This window comes from Sparus aurata, chromosome 12 (genome assembly GCF_900880675.1).
Source record: "Sparus aurata chromosome 12, fSpaAur1.1, whole genome shotgun sequence".
In the NCBI taxonomy this organism is placed as follows: domain Eukaryota; kingdom Metazoa; phylum Chordata; class Actinopteri; order Spariformes; family Sparidae; genus Sparus; species Sparus aurata.
In genome coordinates this window covers 3,231,484-3,250,103 of record NC_044198.1, presented here as the reverse complement: position 1 = coordinate 3,250,103, position 18,620 = coordinate 3,231,484, and the positions used below count along the sequence as shown (strand labels likewise).

Genomic DNA, 18,620 nt, shown 5'->3' with positions numbered 1-18,620 from the left:
AAACATAAATATTTGATTAACTGATATTAACAGCAGCAGGCTGTATTGAAATGTAGTTTACCTGCAGGAGGGCGGCCGAGAACAGAGACAGGGTGAGAGAAATGACTGAGGATGGTTTGGGCTCGACAGCCGCTCCAACGTCAGACATGCCGCCTGTGGGGGCCCGGCCACCACCAAAATTACAGACATGGCCAAACATGGTAAGCCACGTGGCGTAGCCCTCTGGCCCTCAATGAAAACCCCCAGGTATGATGGTAAAGCTAACTGGCATTTCATGGCTCAGGTGCTCTGCTGGCCCAGGTGACACCAGAGGGTGAGAGAGTGGTGGCGTACCACAGCAGGACAATCAACAAGGCAGAACGTCACTACTGTATTACCAGGCGGGAGCTTCTTGCTGTGGTCAGTGCCATACGGCATTTCAAGTGTTACCTTGGGGGCCTCTACTTTGTGGTCAGGACTGACCATTGGGCCTTGCAGTGGCTCATGTCTTTCAGAGAACCAGAAGGTCAGCTGGCATGCTGGATTGAAAACGTTCGATTCTGATGGGGTGCTGCGGAGGGGTGAGGGGATGGTGCTCCAGGCGGTACACTGAGCCCCAGGATCTGGCCACTTTGGGATTTCCAAGACACTCGGCTGCCTCTGACAGGGTTCTACTTGGGCCAACATAGGCAGGATGTGGAAGAGTACTGCTGCCACTGTGACAGCTGTACTGCCCAGAAGGGCTTGACAGATCTCATGCCCAGCTCAAACTATTTCCAGCAGGGTGCCCCATGGAAAGAGTGGGGATACGATGTCCTTGGGCCATTTCCCCGCACGGAGAGGGTGAACCACTACATCCTCACTGGCATGGATTATTTCACTAAGTGGCCCAAGGCGTACAGCCTGCCAGACCAGGAGGCAGACATGAGTGCCAGAGGCTGGCATTTTGAGTTGGGAGAGTAGGTTTGGGTGTATAGCCCCCAGAGGAAGAAGGGCAGGTGCCCAAAACTGGAAATGTGAAACACGATTTGAAACATTAAAATGTAAGTATAGCTTTAGACTTGTTTTAGACTAGTTTTAGACTTAGACAGAAGAGATCAGAACCAGATGAAGAACCACAGCTGTGCTTATATAGCTGACTGATTACCTGATTCTGTCCAGCTGTCTGATCGTTGGCTGAGCCACTCCTCCCCCTCCTCCAGCAGCTGCCGCCTTAACCACACCCTACTGCCACAGTCAACTTTAATTTGAAATTCTCTCATACTAAGTTAACTAAGGAGAACTCGATTGGCCTGTGAAGCATCCTTCAGTTATTTTAGCGAATAAGTTAAATTTGTGCATCAGTCAGAGCCTAAAGGCAGGAACACACTGGCCCAACCGTTGGACGTCTGAAGCGTTTGGAGAGACTCAGACGAGGTCGGCAACTAATATGTTCGGTGTGTTCAGCTGCGTCGGAAGCTTTTGGAGCTGCTCAGAAGTTGTCTGATCCGATTCAACATGCGAAGTCTGAGGAGGTGGGCTGTCAGCCGTCTGAGCCATTGGATTCTCTGATTGGCGGTGTGCTAGAGAATCAGCGCGGTGTGTGGGAGGGGCAGAATACTGTGTGCGCATTGGTTTTCTACGCATTCCGTTCCGTTATTTCTTGTATTCATGTTTTGGAGTACTGGCATGAGACTAGGACAAGTTCATTCATTACTAGGACAAATTAACCTGTGTTCGTTTGGTAATGCCTCGCTGCATGTTTAGTATGCAGCTGTTTTTGTCTGAAATAGTTAAGTTTTGTTTTGATCGAAAGTAAATAGAGTTGTGTGCCTAAACCTCTTATCCGGCCACTTTAACACTAGAGCCACCCGCTTATTGCATCTCGCGCAAGCGCAGAATGTACACGCTAGGAGTAGGCAGCACGTCGAAGCGGTGTGTTCAATGCGACTTTTGTGCCGAACGGGTCAGACGAGAGGCAACAGAGTGGTCGGAGAGTGGTCGGATAAGGCAGTTGGACGTCTGGGCGGTGTGTGGGGGCCTTAAAAATCACCGCTCTAAGCAAGATCATCATCTTCCTCATCCAGATCATCATCACCATCATCATTAACAAAGACGTTACAGCGATCAACTGTTTAGGAAACCATGTGAGCGGTTTCCAATGAAAGAAATACTCTTTTGCTGGGTCTAACTGGCTATGCTCTGCCATGTACCCACATCAAACATGAGCGGTGCCACCCGCTGGGTATTAGATCGAAGCTGCCAGCTTGCAGTTGAGCGACAGCCAAGGCCACTGGAAGACCACACACCGCCTGCTGAGTCCAGCCAACGTTCAAACAAATAGGCTTGCCCATTCCTTCATCCTGCCGATTTCCCACTTATGACATATGAGTTTGTGTCTCTGAGTTAATATCTTAGATTTAAGGAGAAATTTGGTTAGGGCTCTGTTAGCATGAAATTGTTATTATTATTTTTGGTAATATTTAACTGCATTCACCCTACCTGCAATTTCACCATCCACCACATTTAATTCATAAACTCATTACATTAGTCATTACAGACTCAGCATCTTTCTGTCACCTGTTAATCTTGTCATTTGTTTATTTGCCAACTCATTTATTTACCTTGAATTATTTAGCCAAATAAATATATTTAACCGTACTTTGTTGTCTGTCGAGGTTAGTTTTAATGTGGAGAATCAATGGTAACTTTGTGTAGAAGTCACTATTTCAGCAATGAGGTTGAATAAATTGAATTTCTTCAGAAGAAATATTATTTTATCCGGACATGGTGGTTCCAGACATTTAAATGGAAAACAATCTATTATTTCTAATAAAAAGAAAGCACTGTTTAAAAAAGAGTTGCACATGGTCAAACGGTCACACAGATGTGTCATGGCAATCTCAAAATAAATCAGCCATCTTTACAATGGTGGTGATATGAATTGATGTTGTTAGATTCTTGATCATTGAATTGATATAACGATATGGATCGATGTATGGATACACCCCTAACAAGAGGGTTCTCCTCGTGTCAGAATGTTTCCTCAAGGTGCTCCAGGTTCCTCCCAAAGTCTGAGGATATGCAGGTTAATTTGATTCTAAATTGCCAATGGCTGTGAATGTGAGTGTGATGGTTCATTATTATTTGTCTGTTTATTGATGGTGGATGGATGGAACTAAATAAATGCCTAACTTGTCTCACAAATGTCTACTAATCACTAGAGGTCAGACACCAACAATAGACAGAATCCCACACGTGCGCTGTACAATTTCATGTGCCACATGAGGCAGTGGCAGGGGCTCTCAATCTTTAGAAACCTTAAAACACACCATGGGCTCTATCTTAACGATCTGAAACGCAAGTATCAAACGCAAAACGCCAGTAGCTTTGTGGGCGGATCTCAGGCGCTGTTGCTATTATGCCGGCGGGATAAATGACTCTTGCGCCCGATGCAAATCTAAAATGGGTTGGTCTGAAGTAGCTATATTAGTCATAGGTGTGGTTTGGGCGTAACGTGCAATAAACCAATCAGAGCGTCATCTCACATTCCCTTTAAAAGCAGGCGCGCTTGTTCCATGGCGGATTGCTATTATAATGGCGAATTTGCCAGGCGCACGCCAGGAGCGGTTCGCAGCTGAGGAGACCGACGTTCTCGTCAGGGCTGTAAAGACCGAGAAGTGGCATTGTATAGGGGTGGGAGAAATCCATTCAAATTAGCTTTGGTTAAACGGGCGTGGAAGGAAATTGCCACAATTGTTTCTAAGGCTGGCATCCCCATGACATCTCACCGGGCCTAGGGAGCAGTGCGCACCTTCCTCCTCCTCCCCAACTCCATCTCCGTCCACCCGCTCCACTAGGAGCACATCGCGCATTGCCACTCCCGGACCCTCACTGCTACGGCGGGGGCATCGCATATCAGAGGGAAAAAGAATTAGTTCTTCTGTTTAAATCTTTTCAACTTTTTTTTGTATGGTTTGCAAAAACAGGAACTGCTTCCTTGTAGATGAGAGAAGCAAAGTGTATACACGTTGAGCACACACTACATTACGTCCAAGCATGCGCCCTTAAAATAGCATCTGAATAAGTGCCACTGACTTTAGACTAGGTTTTTTCTAGCGGAATTGTTTTCTGAAACAGCAAAATAGCACCAGTGAACGTTTGTGCCGGAACATGCCTCCTCTTTTCGCTGAACCGCCCCGGGAGCGCAAGTTCATTCCCTAATTTAAGGACGTGCGTCTGTGGAGGGAAAATTCCAATGTGCGCCGAATGCAAAATAGGAATTACACAAGCGCCAGTGTACAAAGTCAATTGCGCTTAGTGCAAGATCCCCATGTCTACTATTTTCTTGTTGTTACTGTCTCTGACAATTTGTATTAAACAAAACAAAACCACTGTGACTGTAGGTCCTTCTAACTGAGACTTCAGTGAACTTCCACCTGGAAAAAAAAGCATCCCTCCCCTCTAGCTCACAGACACGTCTCTGTAATAGAAACCGCCAATCTGCAGCTGCAGACCAGTACAGCACAAACCACCATAACACCTGTTTTTCGAGGCTGTGTTGACTGCGGTAAAATCAAAAACACAGTGAGCTAGGCTAGGGTGAAGCTAACCGGGCAGCAACAGACTACCCTGTAACAGGAAATCAATTAGGCAAAATACGTACGAGTTATTGTTAGTGTCTGACAAGTTAGCTATAGTACAAAACTAGTGGGACTATGAAAGACTCAGAAATCAAAGCATAAACAGCTAAGATAGACGGAGAAGCAGAGAGACACATGAGATGGTTGCAGTTCCGTCTTTTTAAAGTTTTTGTACCACTTTTGCTACTGTATTCTGACTGATAAGTAAAGCTTTGCTGATCTTCTTGTAGCCTTCACTCGCGGTGCAAAGAAATGATTTTCTTTCTCAGGTCTTGAGACTTTTTTCTTCCATGTCGTGCCATTGCTAACAACATGAAATGGGAAGGGGTTTTCTACACCCTTTTCAACTGTCTGCTGGACACCTGTGTAATGAATAATTAGACTCACCTGTGGTTGATTATTGTTAAATTAGACATTTGTAGTCTAAAATTTAGCCTTGCTCCAGAGACGTTCAGTGGGGTGTACTCATTTTTGCATCACCCTTATTTGAGTAAAACTGAAAATTTTGTTCTCTAAGTTATGTTATTAACCTTACTTTCATGTTATAAGTTAAACAGATGTTATGAAAAACTTAGTCTTGTCAACATTTTGGAAATTGTTTTTGTGTTCATTGAGATATTGTTTAAAATGGTACTTTTCGAAGGGGATGTACTCATTTACGCTGAGCACTGTAACTTCAAATGCGCACTCCGAAGGATGCTGTCCCTGAATTGGGACACTGCCGTTGTATGGGCTGGTCAGTAGCCACCCCTCCAGACTGTTAATCAGTTTTCTGTCCTCGCTTGCCCAGTTGTCAGTCCTGCTGGCCCACGCCAGCGCCGGCTGACAGGGTTAGACCTCCACACGCAAGTGATAGGGGACTCCATTACCCACAATGTCAAGTTAGCATCGCCAGCCACTGTTTGCTGTATACCTGGAGCCAGAGCTTTGACACTAGCGATGTAGCACTCAGCAGGTCGCAGGTGACTAGAGAGTCTGCTGGTGATACAGTCAACTGTCTGAGCAAGCACCTTACCCAGTCTTAATAAAATATCAAAGCAAATCACTACTGCATCCAGTCTTCCATACCTGCATGAGCAGCCAAAACATACCACTACTAAAAGTTAGCTTCATTAATATTAAGCCCTACTGATTAATGAATTGATTACTAAGCATAAGCTGGAGTTCATGAGTTCATTGGCTTATGTGAAACATGGCTGAAACCTAAAAACTTCCCCTTGGGCCTCTAAACATGGGTAGGTGTTGCTCTAATCTACAAATCTATTTTACGTTTAACCTCCAACCAGGATAATAAATTTACTTAAATTGAGGCTCTAATTTTATAACCAGCCTCATCAAATAGTGATGGCCATGTCCAGGGAACAGGCTTTCACCTGGTGGTAATATACAGACCTTCAGGGCCTTACTCCCAATTCTTAGAAGAATTCAGTGAATTTATTGCATCTTGTGATTCGTTCAGATAAGATCCTAATTATTGGGGATTCCCATATTACCTTAAATAAGCCTTCTGGCCCTCTAAATTAAGCCTTTTCTGGGACTTCTTGATATTTTTGGCTTCATTCAGCTTGTTCATGAACCTACTCATTTCAGTGGTAACACTCTGGACTTGATAATGGATTAAATGTGTCAGCCGCTTCCATCTCCTCTGCTAAGTCGCACCACTTTCTTATGACAATTGAAGCATCATTAGCCTGTCCTTGTACTGCTTTTACTTCTCGTCATATCAGCCCGGCAATCATAGCGACACAATTTTTGTCTGGGGGTCATGGCTCCTTTTCAACTGTGACAAAACCTGTGGGAAAATAATAACTAATGAAGTTAACTAAGTACATGTTTCTCTCCTTGATTCTGTGGAACCTGTCTCTACCAAGACAAGACCACCAAAGTCATTTATTCCCTGGTTTGCTGATGAAACCCGAAATGTCAAGCAAGGCCTGCAGGAAAATGGAACATGCATGGCGCGATCGTGTGCTTCATTATAAGCTTGCTCTAAATGCTAGAACAGCGTATTTCTCCGGCCTAATAAGTAATAATAATCACAATCCTAGATTTTTCTTCGGCACCGTGGCTAAATTTACTCCAAAAGCTGTGCACCAAAAGTAACTCTTCATCTCTGGCTTCCTCATCAACGTTGATTTTAAAACATCCTTCTGCTGGTTCTCAGTTAGTCTCAGCTCATGACACTTTTGAATATATCTCTCTTGAGATGTTGTCTAAACTTGTCTCATCTTTAAAACCAACTACCTGCACCCTGGACCCCTTTCTGGCAAAACTGTTTGAGCATCAATGGCCATCACTTGACCTACAATGCTAAATATTGTTAATTTATCACTCATGACTCGTATTGTCGTGGTTAGTTTTAAGTCTGCTGTGGTTAAGCCGATACTTAAGAAACCACACCTCGACCCAATATCTCTAAATAATTATAGATCAGTATCCAACCTTACCTTCTTGTCTAAAGTCTTAGAAAGAGTTGTGTCTCAATAACTTTCAGGCTACCTTCTTAATAATAATCTTCTGGAACCTTTTCAATCAGCTTTCTGAGCCCGTCATATAAAAGATAACAAATAAATGACATTCACACTTACTGGACTCAAATCCTATCTCATTTTATAAAATTAGGTCCTTCCTGTCCACGGCGGACGCAGACATCCTGATTCATGCCTTTGTTTCGTCTTGGCTGGATTATTGCAATGCTTTGTTTTTCGTTTTTCATATTACACATGTACTAGCGTCTCTGTACTGGCTCCTGCATATAAGATCAGACTTTAAGGTGCTGCTGATGACATCTAAAAAAAAAACAGTTATATGACATATAAATCTGTACCATTTGCCTTGCGGTGTACAGTTTTAGGGTTTCGGGGCTCCTTATGGTTCTCCGGATTAAGAAGAAGTCAGCTGGCTGCAGGGCTTTATCCTATCAGGCTCCTTTCCTCTGGAATAACCTCCCAGCTGACATCAGACAATCTAGCTCTGTTGACGCCTTTAAATCTAAACTCAAAACTTACTTATTTGACTTAGCCTTTAATTACTTCACTGTGATTGCTAGCTTCTTCAGTGCGTCGATCTCAGTCTCAATGAGTAACCTATAGTATTAGAATTGACATGGTCCTGCAGACGAGAAAAAATCTGTTTATTCTGATCAATATCGCATTTCTCTGACTTTTGTTTTTGTTTTCTGTCCTCACAAAATGCAAACTGTGTCACTCTCTACACTCTCTATAGCTCCTCCTCCTCTTTTCATTCAGGCTACCTGTGATGGACCACGGGCCCCTGGAACCCATCTACCTCTCCTGGCTCCTGCTGCCTCACATACTTATAGATCGGGTTCAGTGCTCTCTACTGTTTCACTATCTCCTTATATCTGTAGTCCACACACCACTCTGTCATTGCAACTTTAAACTGTAATTTTGTTCTTTCTGTACACGTGACATCTATTGCATGTCTGTCCGTCATGGGATAGGGATCCCTCCTCTGTGGCTCTTCCTGATGTTTCTTCCATCTTTTTTTTTCCCTGTTTTTTTTTTATAAAGTTTTTCCTCGGCGCGCAGGTGGTCGAGTGGTTGGAGCGCATGCCATAAACGCAGCCGATATCTCTCCCATATTTCCTATCTGTCTACTGCTTAATAAAGGTGTCTATGCCAGAAAAAAATCTTTAAAAAAAAAAAGTTTTTCCTCACTTGAAACGAGGGTCTAAGGACAGAGGATGTTGTTCAATATAGAGATTGTAAAGCCCATTGAGACAATGTGATGGTGATTTGGGGGTATATAAATAAAAATGATTTGATTTGATTTGATTTGATATTCAAGCAATTCACTGTCTCGAAAATGTGTGATTATTTTTTATGGACCGGTTAATAGACAGAGTGACTTCTGCTTTTAGAAGCTGAAAATGGCAGGTTTCAGCCACCCTATATTTACTAGTAAACATTTGAATTGCAAGCTCTAATTTAAATGGTTCTGGGTGAACTATGATCCAGAGAGGGTGACAGCAATCACATTTTAAGAATTGCAGCTCCTCTAGACTTGGAATGAACGTTAATATGATAAAACTGACACTCAAAACTATAATGCTCAAACATAGTTCTGTGGATTTCTTGGAGGAAAGCAGTCCCCAGAATTTGATTCAAATGTGAGAGTCCTTTTTTACGCTTCACAGCATGATTGAGGGATTTAACATTCCAACTCACAAAAGTGACCTAGCAACCACCCAACCTATTCAAGTTGTATTCAGATTTGGTTAAGCCATATTGAGTAAAGGTGGGCATATAGTCAGAGATATAGTTATGTATGGTCGACTTAATCAGTTGTGCATGTACAAAGAACCCCTCCACTGATACATTAATAAACAAACCAGAGAGACAACAAAAGATTGGTACAATGGTTTCCAGATCCCAATCACCAACAAGACAATTAAACCCCTCACAAAGTATCCACAAATTAAGTGCTTGTGCGGGCAAACAATAGTCTAACAGGTTGCTCTGCTCTTGTTAAAATATATTAGAAATTAATTTAATTAAATTCTATAAATCAAAAAAAAAAAAAATGTATTAAATAAAACAAACAAATGAATAAAGCTGGTATATTAACCGATCACCTAGCACCCTAGAGACTTCTTGATCATGCTACATTCTCAGGTGGAAATAAACAGAAACATTCAAACAGCAGGTGACACATTAGATACTTAAAGAGGTCATATTATGCTAATCTTTGGGTACATACTTTCAGTTGGAGGTCCTAGTAGAATAGGAAACTAAGAATCATGTGGTTGTTTACTGAGAATGAACTTTTCAGTTCACCGTGTTGAACCACCATGTTTCTACAGTAGCCCAAAATTGACAAACTAAACACTCTCCGTAGGGGTTCTGTGCATTTCTCCAGGGGTATTTCATTAGATACAATCTGCTACCTCACCACTAGATGCCATTAAATCCTCCACACTGAGCCTTTTAGTAAAAGTACCAGTAACACACTGTGAAATACTGTATACACAACACAAAGCTATTATTTAAGTAAATGTGCACTGGCTACTTATAATCAATAATTGTCCCTTCTGTTAAAAATTATATAATTCAATTATTGTTACTGATGCTTTCACATTTAGGATTAAACCTTAGGAACGGCAGCATTTTACATACTTACTGTAATAGGTTGAGCTAGAGCTCATTTTAACCATCATGAACTATTTCTACAAGACTGCCACAAATCATTTATTGAATTATCGATAAGTTTCCTGATTGTATGACCAATTGATAAATATAAGGCCAATCCTTTCAGCTCTTCTTCTCTACAGTTGGGGCTAATCTCATCATATTTTAGAAGATGTTCATATGTTTTGTATGAGTAAATGTACTTGTTACATCTCACCAACGGCAGATATTACATAACACAATACTCAGATGACTTCAGTATGGAGGTAACTTAAGGCAGTAGGCCTCCACCCCTCTCTGTCTGTCCTATCCTATCAATCCTTCACAACACTGCTGGCTCTAGGCGTCACGCTCCTAATGGTCCGGTTGGGTTACACACACCTGCAAGTGATACAGGCTTATGAATTATTACAGAACTTGCAAGTTGTAGTGAGCATGTGCATCGAGCCAGGTTGCTGGCAGGTGAAGAAGTCAGTGCGGATGGAGCAGTCAGTGCGAATGGAGCAGTCAGAGTGGATGGAGCGACAGAGCCAGAATGGACATCTCTGTTCTGCCCAACAACAACCACCCGAAGAAGTTCCTCCAGCTGGACGTTGGGATGCTGCCGGCCACACATGGCATGTTTCAGGTCGGGGCAGTGATATCCAGTCAGAGACACTGGCAGAACAGGGTCTACTACCAGGTATGGACTATGTCACAGCAACTCTTTCTGTGTGCTCATCTCTGTTTGTCTTTTGTCTGAATTAAGTTGCTTAAATGTTATTCCACAGTATACATAAACCCAAATACATTATTTATAAAGTGCATTTATTCTGCAAGAGTGATCTTAGTAGAGATCATCCTTACATCTGTCGATATAGTGGCTTGAAACAGGAGAACAGGATAGTGCATTATTCAGTGTTAATCAGTCAGAATTAATCATATACAGGGGACAGGATTATATGCCAATGTTTGATCCACGATCCAAACTTTATGTGAACACAAAAATGACGAAAAAAAGAGGGTTGTAAATTAAAAGTTAAATTAAGTAAAGTAAAATAAAAAAAAGTGAAATAAAGTGTATATGGTTCAAAATCTCAAAAGTTTTTCCCCTGTGGCTTTACTACCTCTCCAACATGCCACATCATATATATATTCATACCCCTTGAACTTTTCCACATTTTGTCATGTTGCAACCACAAACATAAATGTATTTTATTGGGATTTTATGTGATAGATGAACACAAGTGGCGCATAATTGTGGAGTGGAAGGAAAATGATGGTTTGAATTTTTTTTTTTACAAATATAAAACTCAAAAGTGTGGCGTGCAAAAGTATTCACCCCCCTTTACCCTGATACCTTTGAATAAAATCCATTGTAACCAGTTGCCTTCAGAAGTCACCTAATTAGTAAATGGAGTCCACCTGTGTGTAATCTAATCTTAGTGTAAATACAGCTGTTCTGTGAAGGCCTCAGAGGTTTGCTAGAGAACATTAGTGAACAAACAGCATAATGAAGCCCAAGGAACACACCAGACAGGTCAGGGATAAAGTTGTGGAGAAGTTTAAAGCATGATTAGGATATGAAAAAACATCCCAAGCTTTGAACATCTCACAGAGCACTGTTCAATCCATCACCTGAAAATGGAAAGAGTATGGCACAACTGCAAACCTACCAAGACATGGCCGTCCACCTAAACTGACAGGCCGGGCAAAGAGAGCATTGATCAGAGAAGCAGCCGAGAGGCCCATGAAAATTCTGGAGGAGCTGCAGAGATCCACAGCTCAGGTGAGAGAATCTGTCCACAGGACAACTATTAGTCATGCCCTCCACAAATCGGGCCTTTATGGAAGAGTGACAAGAAGAGAGCCATTGTTAAAACAAAGCATTAAGAAGTCCTATTTGCAGTTTGCCACAAGCCGTGTAGGGGTCACAGCAAAGATGTGTAGGAAGGTGTTCTAGTCAGATGACACCAAGATGTAAGTTTTTGGTCTAAATGCTAAACACTATGTGTGACAGAAAACTAACCCTGCACATCACCCTGAACACACCATCCCCACTGTGAAACATGGTGGTGGCAGCATTATGCTGTGGGGATGCTTTTTTTCCGCAGGGACAGGGAAGCTGGTCTGAGTTGATTGATGGAGAAGAAAAACTCCCAAATAGACGTGCATAATTCCAACACACGTGACAACACTGTTCCACATGAAAGCCATTGAACCTAAGAATGGTACAGTAGCTCAGTGTGTTCATCTCCCTTGCAGAGCCACATCCTTTAGCGCAATTAGTTCACCTTTTTCCACTTTTAAACCAGCCATGGCTCTTGCACTGTCAGTGCACAGCACAATACATTTTTCCCATAGCATGTAATTTTCTATGAAAAAAACATGAACCACTTTCAGAAGATTTCAGAACTAGCTTTGGGAAGACGCTTACAAAACAAATATTCCTCCTGCATTTTATTTTGATTGACAAAGCACACAAATGCCAGAAGCTGCCAGAAGGTGTCCTTCTACACATTTGTTGGTTCATCCAATTGTAAAGCAAATACATCTGCCAACCTCACCACTTGAATAGTTTTCAGTTTGTTAAAGTCAATATCGTTGCCATACATTGTATTACATATGTCAATTGCTGAAGGCTTTATTAAATCCTCTTCAAGTGTGTATGGCTGTTTCTTTTGGGCGATCTGAAGAGGAACTTGATGAGAGCATTGTGTCTCAAAGTGGCACTGCAGCTTTGACGACTTCATAGATTTGTTTGACAGCACAGTACAGCAAATGATACACATTAGTAATTCAATGCCATCTGTCTCCTTAAAGGTAACTCCACACTTCAGATAATTATCTGTATATTTTCAGGTCTTCTTTCATTTGCGCTTACCCTTATGCTGCTGCTTATGGTGCTGCTACGCCACATGAATTTTCACCGGTGGCTTCTGAGGTGGAGGGTATCTCCCTTGTGCTTGTGGAGTTTTTTTGGTTGTGTTACAAAACAAACCATTTTCACTCTTAAAAGTGTCCATACACGTGGCATAATGATATACTGGGCTATACGTGTGCATTTCTGACTTAAAGATATAATCTTCTGCCTCCATTTATCCAGTCACTACAATATGTTGGATTTATGTTTATGTGTATTTAAAGACATTACAATTTGTGGGGAAAAAATTGGTCGAAAAAAATATTAACAATTGTCTAATCAACCAAAAATTTCAAGACTTCAATTCCAAGACCTGTGGTTTTTATCAAAGCATATGCATGTGTTACAGAATGGCCCAGTCAAAGTCCAGACATAAATCCAATTGAAAATCTCTGGCAAGACTTGAAAATTGCTGTTCACAGACACTCTCCATCCAAATGAACAGAGCTTGAGCTATTTTGCAAGAAAGAATGGGCAAAATTGTCATTCTCTATATGTACATCACTGGTAGAGACTTACCCCAAAAGACTTGCAGCTGTCATTGCAACGAAAGGTAGTTCTACAAAAGTATTTACTCAGGGGGGCTAAATACTTTTGCACACCACACTTTACTGTTTTTTTTTATAAGTAAATAATTTTGAAAACCATGTATCATTTTCCTTCCACTAAACAATTATGCGCCACTTCGTGTTGGTATATCATATAAAAACCCTATGAAATACAGTATGTCTGTGGTTGCAATGTGACAAAATATGTAAAAGTTCAAGGGGTATGAATACTTTTGCAAGCCACTGTAGTTTCGTTTGAAGTTGAAAAGTGGCAGGGTCTGCCACATATAAACAAATTGAAAGCAGTTATAATTGTCCTTTTAAGCAGAGGACTTTTGATTGAGGTCTCCTGTATGTTGTATCTCTAGCATCTCATCTGTATATAAAACGTGTTGAAAGCTGAAAGGTGGAAAACTGTGTAAAAATTCAGATCTACCGTATGTTTCATTGTTTCTACAGAGGGAGGGAATGGAAAAGACTGACAACAGGTCTCGTCCATCCCCAAAGGACACTCCAGTGATATTTGTGGACAGATACCTGGAGAAACACATCACTCCTGTCACTCTGAAATCTAACCTTAAAAGAAACCCTCTCTACCTGGCCATGAGAGAGACAGATGTGGTGGACTCCAAGTCCAAGCCTTCCTGGACTGTCAAGGAGTATGACTCACAAATAGTTCATGGCAACCTTGCTGATTATTTAAAGGTAATTTGTGAGATTAGAAGAGAGTAAACTACGGGTGAGTGACAGGATGAACGGGTGTTTGGGATATAGATTGTGCAAAGATAGACAGCTGGATGAATGAAGGGATACGGTGGGTTGGTTTCAGGGGCTTGCTTAAAAATACGGTGATGGAATTAACTTTGATATATATAAAGTAGAAGAAGAAGTCTTCGGTACCTGATAGTGCTGAGAAACATTTTGGTCAAACTTTTTTTGATAGTTCACCTACGTAGAGTATTTGTGACATTTCAACACCTTATTAGTTGCAATTCAAAAAGTCACCTCTGTCTTTGGATGTTTAGTTATCTATTTTACTTTAATAACTATGAAGTACACGTGACTAAACAAAACAATATACTTAGAATCATTTTGTTGAATGTGAACTACTCACCCAACCTATACAAATTTTCAACAGATTATATATAGATATTTCACAAACAATTAGGAAACCATTTCATTATCATTTATCTTTGTTGAAAATTGTTTTGTACAACTAGTGTTCAACATCATATAAACAAATGTTTAGAAATACATAGACAAATGATTTTTAAGGTTTGGAGGTTTATATTTTGTGTGTGCCCAATGAACAACATCGTCTCACACAACACAGGTCACCAACACAAACATGGCCGCCAACTTGGCTCAGATTAAAGGTTTAAATCACAATAAATCAGCTCATATTGACTATATAACTCATAACAGTCTGACTGAGAATTCAAGGCATTCTAATAATTTAATGAATCAAAATGTGTGCATGTTTTTCTGTATAACCTACCTACCCACCTACCTTGAGACAGTAAAACGATTACAATAAAAGAAAGACAGAATTCATGAAAGTGCTTTTAAAATACAATACTATAAACTGTATACAGTCATTGTCAAAAGTTTACATACACTGAACATGTACCTATATCATGGCAGTTTTCAGTTCCAATGATTTCTACAGCTCTCATTTTTCTGTGATGCAGTCACAGAACACAAAACACAAACACAAACTACTTTGTCACAAAAAACACTCATGAAGTTGGTTCAGTAATAAGTTTATTACAGGTCTTCTGAAAATATGACAAGAATATATACATACAACAAATTCAATGACCAATTTTAGTGATTATAGAAAGTTTTGTGAACCAAATTGCTCTGGAGCATTGCCTTTACTTCTTCTGAGTGATTCTGATTGATAACAGCTGCTGACTTTTCTGTGCCCATTTTAATAGAGCTTATTTCATACACCTATTACACTTCAGCCACATTATTCATTTGAAAAAGTCAGGAAAGTCACTTGAAGCCATTTCAAAGCAGTTATAGATCCAAAGATCAACTGACCAAACAACTGTTTAAGTATAAAGTTTATGGCACAGTCTTGTCACCACCACGATCAGGAAGAAAACACGAACCATCATCTGCTGCTGAGAGAAAAACTGGTCAGGATGGTCAAGAGTCAACCATAAACCATCAAAAAGCAAGTCTGCAATGAATTAGAAGCTGCTGGAGGACAGGTGTCAGTGTCCACAGTCAAGTGTGTTTCAGCACCTTAAAGCTGGACTGAAGTTTGCTGCTGATCACATGGACAAAGAAAAAACCTTTTGGAGGAAAAACTCTGGTCACATGAAACAAACACTGAAATGTTTGGATATAATGAGAAACAATATGTATGAAAGGGAGAGAAGGTGAGGCCTTTAACCCCAATAACACCATTTCACTGTCAGGCATGGTGCTGGTATGCTGTGGGGCTGTTTTGCTGCCAGTGGATCTGCTGCTCTAAAGAAAGTACATGGAATAATGAAGTAGGACGATTATCTCCAAATTCTTCATTAAAATCATCAGTCATTAAATTGGCTCTGGGCACTGTTGGGTGATTCAACAGGACCATGAACTCAAACACAAGATGTGAAGAAACAAGTCTGTGTCAGGAAGCCAATGCATTTAGTTGAACTTCACTGATTCTGTCAGGAGGAGTGGTTAGAAATTCAGCCAGAGGACTAGCAGGAGCTTGTGCATGGTTATCAAAAGCACATAAGTGAGGTGAAAATTGCAAAGTTACATTAAACCAAATATTAGAATTTCCTGATTAAACATGAAAAGTTAATCAGCTGTCCCTCTGCTTAACCAACTGACAAATATCTAAATAATTAGAATACTGTAATAACCCAGTCAGTTAATTCAGGCCCTACACATGTCCCCATGTCCCCATTTGACCCAACTTTTCAGCTTTCCTTCATCCCAACCTATTCACTGTGATATAACATGTTATGTACTGTGTAAGCAACATGGCTACTGCCAACGTCTTGGCTACGTCCAAAGCTAAAGACAACCGTTTGCTCTGGAAACCCTGATCTCAGTGCAGTGAATCAGCAGAATAAAACACTGGGTTGTATTATTAACTGGGCAGGTTTTGTTACGCTCTGATCTAGTAGAGAGCCAGGCAACACTACCACTCTTAGGTGAGCGACTGTCCCTCTGTTCACTCTTGTTTAACCTTCTATTGCTCTCCCTTTTCGCCTTCTTTGCTTCCTCCATCAGCGGGCTTCTTTTAGCTTTCACAGTGTAGAGTTATTCCAGTTGTTGCACTGTTACTTGGGATAGTGACCAGGGAAAACAAAGCCTCATTCTGTTTTAATTGCAGTGGCTGTGCTGTAATTTAGCCTTGATTTTTCTGTGAAAAATCCTGCCTGTTACAATTACAGTGAAAGCAAAATTTGTAGGGAACCAATCTGTAGGCTACGTGTGTGGTGTGATTTTTCTATAAAACCTGACCCATCAAAACATTGTCAGAAAATTCCACTTTTTTGGAACTGAGATGTTTATAAAACCTTTTAACAAAATCAGTTCAAAAAAATGTTCAATATAATTTTGTTTATGAGATATTTTTTGTATCACATTTGATAGATTTGGCGTTTTTGGCAACTTTTTGCTCACAACAATGTTGATTTTAGATACAAATCAAATTGTGCAAATAATATTTTGAAAATATAGAACATCTTAGGCAGTTTCTCTCATTGTTTTTTTATACATAAAAGTTTTCACAGCCTTTTTTTTCACTTTGTGGTCGGCACAAGAACAGTTTCGGTCCTTGTTCAGGCAAAGATGCACCTTACACCTTCACAGTAGGCATGTGAGAGGTGATTGCTGCTGCAGTGCTTGCAAAATAGTGTGTGGTTTTATTGTGGTAGGATTGATGTAGATTACATTACAAAAATGTGACATGACCATTCAGGGATAAATACCTGCAGTATCAAATTTGATACACACATTTTTAACACAGTTTAACTGTAATATAACGAATGAATCATTGAGTAATTATGCATTGATTCAATACAGAACATATTTACTTGAAAAAATGAGTAACAATATAAATGTTATTCCTACTGTAACTTCTTGAAAATTAGCAAAGATTTTCCTGCCAAAAGTGTGAGAATGATTTAATGACAGTGGCCATTTTGAAAAAGCCAAAAAAAGTCCTTCCACTGCCTGCAGTGATATGATTATCCACTAGTGGGCAGAATACATGTATTAGGTGATATACAACAGGTTTTTAAGGAAAGTATTGATTATGTTGACAAGATAGAGGTCTCAGAAACTTGCGTATCAAATATGATATAAATGGTCAAATACTGTGCAATTACTATTCCCCTATAATGATAAGTGAAATAAAGCAAAAAAGTTGTCTCTTGCCAGTTTAACATCCTCATTCTGGCCCTTTGATCAGTTTTTAGTAGGATAATAAGACCACTCATCATCAGTTGCTAATTATAAAAATACTGTAGTTTTAACCCAGGCTGTTTGCAGAAGGAATTTATGAGTATCAAACAGACAACCTACTTCCAGATTAAAAAATGCTTTGTTTTTTTCACTGTGTTTTTGGATATAGAAAGTTACTTTCTCAATTCTTAAAATGTGTAAAAAAAAAAAAAAAATTAAAAAAAATCTTTACAGGTAGGACACATGGAACGTAAAGGTCTGGTCAAATCTGGTCCTCCTAAGAAAAGGTTGTTGAATATGCCTGACTTCAACCAACTCCTCCTCTGGATACAGCCTTGTCATTATCATACAAGCAACAACAGAAAAAAGGAAATGTACACTTCATTATATTGAAATGATTGGGGGGTTCGGTCAGTTTACTCATAGTTTTATATGATTGTAACAGTTGATTACAATGCAGTTGACTAAAAGCTTTGAGATGAAGATGACAAACAGGAACAGGAAAGAGGCAAATTACAAACAAAAATCAGTGTGCATAGGTATGCATGATGAACAAGATTCTTATTTTGACAGTTTTTTGTTCATGGTGATATTTTGTAGTTAAGTTTATTTTTATTTTCTTTGTAGGAGGAAGAGAAGACTCCTAAAGATCTGGACTTTTGGCTTGAGGATCTCTACACGCCAGGATTTGACTCTTTACTGAAGAAGAAAGAAGCAGAACACAAAAGAAAGAGACTTTATAAAACTCTTTCTTTAGTAATATTGTCCCTTTGTGCAGTGCTCATTGTTATCATAGTACCAGTAGTGGTTTTACAGAAGAAATACTAATATGGACATTGTCATTGCATTGTACAACTTTAAGGACCTAATGTCTTTTTAAGATATGTTCATATATTGTTCTGTTCTTATTTGATTTCGACCAAGAACTAGGACAAAAAATAACGAGCTGGGTTCAACAATAATAGTTATGTCCTGGCCTCACTCTCTCTGGGGA

General features: G+C 40.2%; 1 protein-coding gene across 1 annotated transcript; it reads left to right on the top strand.

The window, feature by feature from the left end:
* The first annotated feature begins 10,286 nt into the window (after positions 1 to 10,286).
* Positions 10,287 to 18,620, top strand: minar2 (membrane integral NOTCH2 associated receptor 2). The gene is made up of 3 exons (XM_030435165.1): positions 10,287 to 10,433; positions 13,661 to 13,906; positions 18,254 to 18,620. Exons 1-3 carry the CDS (start codon positions 10,287 to 10,289, stop codon positions 18,452 to 18,454), a joined length of 594 nt encoding a protein of 197 aa, XP_030291025.1. The 3' UTR covers positions 18,455 to 18,620.

Excerpts from the sequence above, each read along its gene's own strand:
- minar2 (XM_030435165.1), top strand. The coding sequence starts at position 10,287 with ATGGACATCTCTGTTCTGCCCAACAACAACCACCCGAAGAAGTTCCTC. Across the intron at positions 10,434-13,660 it reads AGAACAGGGTCTACTACCAG|AGGGAGGGAATGGAAAAGAC; the intron begins GTATGGACTATG and ends TTGTTTCTACAG. Across the intron at positions 13,907-18,253 it reads ACCTTGCTGATTATTTAAAG|GAGGAAGAGAAGACTCCTAA; the intron begins GTAATTTGTGAG and ends TTTTCTTTGTAG.